Source organism: Hirsutella rhossiliensis (assembly GCF_020360975.1).
Source record: "Hirsutella rhossiliensis strain HR02 chromosome Unknown scaffold00013, whole genome shotgun sequence".
NCBI classification, from domain to species: domain Eukaryota; kingdom Fungi; phylum Ascomycota; class Sordariomycetes; order Hypocreales; family Ophiocordycipitaceae; genus Hirsutella; species Hirsutella rhossiliensis.
This window is the reverse complement of record NW_025408679.1, coordinates 755989-761988: the sequence shown is the minus strand read 5'-3', so window position 1 is coordinate 761988 and position 6000 is coordinate 755989. Positions and strand designations below refer to the sequence as shown.

Below are 6000 nucleotides of genomic sequence, written 5' to 3'. Positions count from 1 at the left end.
CGAGGTCCTCGTGAGCACGCCCGAAATCCTCACAAGGTCGGCCACGAGCGCTTTGATGGACTTTTCCCCTAGAGGCCGCCTAGGGGTTGCATCGGGCGCCGGTAGGCTTGAGAGGGTCGGGCCTCGGCTTGGTGTTGGTGCCCGTGACGTCGACAGATTTCATTCTCTGGCAGAGTGAGGGTCAGCGAGCATGACCTGTCAGAGTTGCTTGCAATGGGCGAGAGAGGCTGGCGAGTCGTTGGACGAGCGCCTCACTGTCGTTACCCAATCGCGGCCATATGGTAGACATGGTGAGGCGAGGGTCAGATTACTTGACTTGCGGGTGCCGAGTGAAGCTCTGGACCATAGAATGACCATAGAATGATGTTGTATAGGCGTATGCTTAGCCATTTGTTATTCAATAGAGTATGTGGCCTCGAGGCGCAATCGTAGGTTGTCCTTTGTCTCTGCGTACCAAGACTGTGCCTTTGATAAGCAAGCAACTTGGACTAGTGGCACTCGGCATGGCTTGCCCCTCAGCAGCATGTCCCGGTCCGAATATGTCCGATCCGACCGCAGCAGCTGCAGCCACCGACCTCGTCCAGCTGCTCTCCCGTCTTGCGGAAGAGACAATCATCAATGCTGCATGGCCGCACATGGCCACGTCTTATTTTCCGTTATAGCTCATCATAGCCACCTCTGTTCGCCATGGCCGACCACGAGCATGCCACGCTCAAGCACCACGAGCACCTACTCCTGGTAAGCTCTGCCTTCCTTCATCATGAAGACCAGATATCTAATCATCTTCTTCCCCATAGGACCAGCCGCTACTGCGTCTCCCCAACGAGCTCCTCCGCAAAAATTTCCGCTCCGCCCACTTCGTCATCGAAAAGGACACAACCGCCCTCAAGACGCTGCTCAAGGACTCGGCCACGTCGGCCGTCTCGGGCCGCGCCTCGCAGCAGGACGTGCTCAAGAACGTCGACGCCATGATTGCCCGCATGCGCGGCGTCAAGCGCAAGCTCACCGCGTGTGCCGAGGAGGAGTCACGCCTGCACACGCAGACAGCCTCCCGCATCTCCCATCTCAACGAGCTCTTCTTGATACACACGGTCGAGGACGTCAAGTACGAGGCCTGGAGTCGCCGCAGGCTGGACCGCCTGCTAGCCGACTACCTGCTGCGCCACGGCTTCATCCAGACTGCAGCCGACCTGGCCCGGGAGAGGAATATTGAGAACCTGGTCGATGTCGACACCTTTGTCAACATGAGTCGTATTCGCGAGGCACTCCTCCGTGGCAGCGTCGCCGAGGCACTTGCTTGGTGCACCGACAACAAGAAGGAACTGCGGAAAATGGAGGTGTGTGCAACTTGTCCACATTGCTTTCTGATCGAGCCGTCTACTTCTGCAGGTGGGCTGACAGTCGTGACTACAGAGCAAGCTCGAGTTCATGCTCCGATTCCAGCAGTACGTCGAGCTGATCCGCAATCGATCCGAGCCCAGGCCCACGGAGGCCGTCGCGCACGCCAAGAAGCATCTTGTCCCGTACGCGGCAACGTATCCCAAGGAAATCCAACAGGCCGGCGGCTTGCTCGCCATCCCCCCCAACAGCCCCGCGGCCTCTGTGTACTCGGATCTCTACAAACCGTCTCGCTGGGCAGAGTTGGCCGATCTCTTCACAAAAGCCCACAACAACCTCCTCTCCCTCCCCTCCGTGCCTCTGCTTCACATCGCCTTGTCCTCTGGCCTGTCGGCGCTCAAAACGCCTGCCTGTCACTCTTCTTCCCACCAGGGCGACGGGGCGTCTACGCTCGGCCATGGGGTGTGTCCCATATGCTCGACTGAACTCAATGAGCTGGCAAGAAACGTGCCCTATGCGCATCACACCAAAAGCCACGTCGAATATGATCTGATGCTGCTCCCCAACGGCAGGGTTTGTGGGAAGCAGCGGCTCACCGACCAAGCAAAGAAAGCCGGGCTGCCACAGAACCTGGTCAAGGATCCACGCACGGGCGAAGTGTTCGCCATGGACGTGCTCAAGAAGGTATACATCACTTAAAAGGTAGGCATTATCGGGGGCGTGTACCCCCTTCGCAGCAGCCGGCTTGCAAGTCTTGGTCGTGAGACCATCCCTCCGGCCAATGACCGTGTCGTATATCAGGTTCTGGCGGCAATTCATGAGTTATACCGTTTCGCTCGCTGGCGGACGATGCACATACCAGTGAGCGAGAAGGACATCGACGCTGGCCGTCAGGCTGCGTGCAGCCTTGCACTACGATGCAGCACATATCAGGCGGCTCGCACGCCAGAGGACACGCTCGCTACAAGAGGCGGGGGGCGAATAGCAGTTTTTTGAATTATATGGATTAGCGTTTTCAGGGGCGGAACGGGGCTGGCGTATAGGGAAGCGGGTTTCGGATCACGACCCAGCCTGTTTATTGATGCTCCCTTGATATTCGGTCCTTGTCGGACAAAACTGGTCTGAAGCGCAAACAAGCACGGTGTTGGCGGCGAATTATAAGTACTTGACCCTCTCTGCAGGTCTGCGATTTGATCAGGATTGTCCATGAATGCAGAAACACAAACTTGGTATGAGAATGGAGCATCAAGAGACAAGCAAGTCCAACAGCCGTGTATTTCCAAGCCCATCCACTCCACCCCCATCCCATTGACAAGAGCCGTCATCAAATCGTGCTGCTCCAGGTTCGAGAAAATTGCCATTTGTGTCTATGCCATCGCGCAAAGACGAGTAGTAATAAGTACACGAGCAGCGCAGCTCCAAGCCCCGTGCCTCTGCTCCCTGCTCCTCCGATAAAGACTGTAGAAGCCGCTCCGTCCACCATTGGCCCGCAAACACAGGCCCATCGAGAAAGCGTAAATTCACCAGGACGAGCCGCCCATGCCCCCTATTTCCTACCTACACCGAGCCCCCAGACCTTTTGCTTCACACTGGCCGAGGTTCAGCTTCGTCAAGCACCGGACGTAGACCGCTGGAGACGGCCCAGCTGTCAAGGGGATAAAGAGACGTCGTGTTTCCTTTTTGTCTCCTATCCAACCAGGGCAGCGGCCGCCGCTCGCAGAGCCCTACCTATTATTCCCTGCAAACGCAAAGTTGCCAAAGACACCGCCCCCGCCGCCGGGCGTCATGGGGCCCATGTTGGCGAGGCCGTTGGTGTTGTGGCTCTGCGCCGCGGGCGTGGTGACGAGGCCGACGCTGCCCGTATTAGGCGTGCTGGGGGCGCCGCCGTTCTGTGACGCGCCGTTGGCCTGGCCGGGAGCCTGTTGTTCGTTGCCGGCAGCAGCCGACTGGCTCATCATCGAGGCCATGATAAGGCCAATGTCGGGGATGCCCAGGCCCCAGACTTTGCCGACATGTTCGTCGGGAATGTCGCCGTTGAAGATCTTGTCGCGCATCTGGAAGAAGACCTTGCCAGTGAGGAGCGAGTCGGAGCCAGCCTGATGCGCCGACCCAATGCGCTTCACCTTGAGTGTCTCGGCAATGTTCTCCAGGCCCGACTTGTGCTCGAACTTTTGCAGAATCTCGGTGCTGTTGGGATCGCTCGGGGTCAAAAGGCCCGAGTTGTGCAGCTTGATGGCGTACTTCATCAGGTGTTTCACGTCGTACGTTGTGGGGAAGTAGAGCTTCATCTTGTGGTCAAAGTCGACCTCGTCATTGGGCAGGGGCATGCAAATGAGGAGCTTGGTGAGATATCCGAAATCGTAGCCGCCGTGGAAGGAGATCCACCGGACGTTGTCGAAGCACACCAGGCCCGAGGGAATCAGCAGAGAGGCGAAGTCGTGCGGGTCTATGCCGTCGCGCTCGAGGAGGTTGAAGTCGATGCCGGCTTGTTGCAAGGACTCAATCGACTTCTCGTTGTACATGTCGTCCTTGAGCGAAAACTTGAAGTTGAACTGCCACGAGTAAGGAAACGGCCCCTGGTTGGCGTTCCTCCTGCCCCCCAGCCCGGCCAAGTCGGGCGGTGGCCTAGCGGGCGGCGTCTCGCCATCCTCGTTGAAGAGTGTCAGGCCGATCTGTATGACCTTGAGCATATCGACGTTGGTCCGCAGGCATTGGTAGTGGTAGTCGCTCTTGCCCCGAAATCCGCCCATTGGTCTTGATACAACTCCGGGGAACTCGGTATCCTGTTGGCCAGAGTCAGCAAGCAACTGCGACCAAGCCGCGTCCGAGTCTCGGCGAGAGCCTACCATGGCAATGTAGGGATATTTGTCCACCAAGTCCCTGAGCACGGCCATTTCCTCGTGCAAGTTGTGTTTCCAGACCTCCCGTATCCTGCCTTTGTTGGGCTGCGTCCTCATTGTCGGGTGGTCGAGCAGGACGTTGTGCTGCACCTGGCCGCCGTGCTGGGGCTGCTGCAGGGCCGCGGCGCCGGCAGGACCATGCGCAAAGCCCATTCTCGCATTTTGGCTGCCGAAGCCCGAGTCGGCAAACCCAGCAGCCGCTCCGTTGAGCCCGGCAGCGCCAAATGAGTTACCGTTGGCAGCAGCAAAGGGATTCATCTGAGCGTTGGCACTGAGGTACTGGTTGCCGCCCATCGGGCCGCCTTGGGGCTGGCCATGGGAGGGAAAGCCGGGTTGATGGAAGGGAGCGCCCACGCCGGGCCCGGCGCCGAAGCCCCGGATCTGTGGCGGCATGGGAAGAGGCGAGTGCTGATTATCGGAGGGAGCGAAGCAGAGATGGCGGCCGGCGGGTGGAGGGAGGAGACGAGGGACGTCTCTAACGCGTCGAAGGAGGTGCGCAGCGTCGATTTGGAGGGCCTCGCCGGGCGTGCATTGAGTGTGAGGAACCAGCAGGAGTCGCGGGGGAGTCTGTCGCAGCTGGCAAGGCGCCCGGGCAGCTGTAGTGGATGGGTGCAAGGGTCGAGGCGGTCTCTCCGTCGTCACGAAGAGAGGACGATGTCGCTGCTCGAGGAACGGCGGCAGGCACGTGGCAGAAGAAGGCTCAAGGCCGGAGCAGGTCGGGCGACGATGCGCAGATGTAGAAGCCGCTGTCGACGGGGGAGGACGCAGTGCCAATCGTGTTGTTGCAGAGCAAGAGGAGAGTGCTTTGTCTTGAGCGATGGATCAGGTCTTTGTTCTCTCTTGTGCCTTGCTTCTGCTCTGCTCTGCTCTGCTCTGCGCTGCCTGGACGGAAGAGGGCAGGTGGTCCGTGCACCCGTGACCTTCGGAAGTGCTCCTCTACTTTATTCCGGTGCCACTTGCGCAGACAGGTACCGAGGTACTTACTGAGCATTCGACTACCTCTAGTACCTCACCTCTGCTCTCCTGTCAGTCTCTCTCCCCATCCCTCTCACTCAGGCCATTGCGTCCCTCGCCCGGCAGCGCAATGCTTCCTACAAGGTGTGTACGATTCGCCAATTCTCTCGCCTACTCGCCCATCACACTCGATGGCGGCACAAGAGCTGACACTTGGTCTCCCCCCCGCGACCCTTAGAGTCCTCCGCGCCGCCCGCGGGCCCAAGCCCAACATCACCGGCTTCAACATGCGAGCATTCAAAGAGGCCGCCGGCCAGCCCCGCTACGACCCCTGGGAGCGAGCGTCCGTTGCCTTTCCCTCTCCCGCCGCTCTCTAGAGAGCCCACCGACCACAGAGAGAGAGAGCCATTGCTGATGGTCCCCCGCAGGGAGGCCTGGAGATACACCGGCACTTTTTCCCGGCGGAACCGCTTCAAGGGCGCGCTCCCCGGCCTCGGCACTGCAACGGTTCTTTTCGCGGGATACTGCCTCTACGAACACTTCTTCCTCGACGACGAGCATCATCATGCCACGGCCCACGGCCAGGAGGAGCACCACTGAGAGGGCTCCTGTCGCGGCAAGGGGGGGCAGAAAGAGCGTGTCGAGGGAAAATGTACATGTCTATGATTTCCCTGCGGGAGACAAGGCGAGCGTATTTGATCATGGCTGTGACGTTTGTAGGCACAAACCTCGGGTCGTATCTCGTTGCGTGCCTTGCTGGCTATGGCTATCGAGCGCGCGAGCCGTCCTTGCGCTGCGTCGTGGCACC

The 6000-nt window shown here is 59.4% G+C and overlaps 3 protein-coding genes across 3 annotated transcripts; 2 read left to right on the top strand and 1 right to left on the bottom strand.

The window, feature by feature from the left end:
• Positions 1-687: 687 nt before the first annotated feature.
• Positions 688-2037, top strand: HRG_09628 (protein FYV10; the record flags this gene model as incomplete). Its single annotated transcript, XM_044868099.1, has 3 exons — positions 688-738; positions 798-1337; positions 1414-2037. The coding sequence occupies 3 exons, from the start codon at positions 688-690 to the stop codon at positions 2035-2037; spliced, it is 1215 nt and encodes a 404-aa protein (XP_044716680.1).
• Positions 2038-3062: 1025 nt separating this feature from the next.
• HRG_09627 (CAF1 family ribonuclease domain-containing protein) lies at positions 3063-4631 on the bottom strand (the record flags this gene model as incomplete). Its single annotated transcript, XM_044868098.1, has 2 exons — positions 3063-4121; positions 4185-4631. 2 exons carry the CDS (start codon positions 4629-4631, stop codon positions 3063-3065), a joined length of 1506 nt encoding a protein of 501 aa, XP_044716679.1.
• Positions 4632-5322: 691 nt separating this feature from the next.
• Positions 5323-5792, top strand: HRG_09626 (NADH-ubiquinone oxidoreductase b12 subunit family protein; the record flags this gene model as incomplete). Its single annotated transcript, XM_044868097.1, has 3 exons — positions 5323-5336; positions 5431-5535; positions 5621-5792. 3 exons carry the CDS (start codon positions 5323-5325, stop codon positions 5790-5792), a joined length of 291 nt encoding a protein of 96 aa, XP_044716678.1.
• Between the last annotated feature and the right edge of the window lie 208 nt (positions 5793-6000).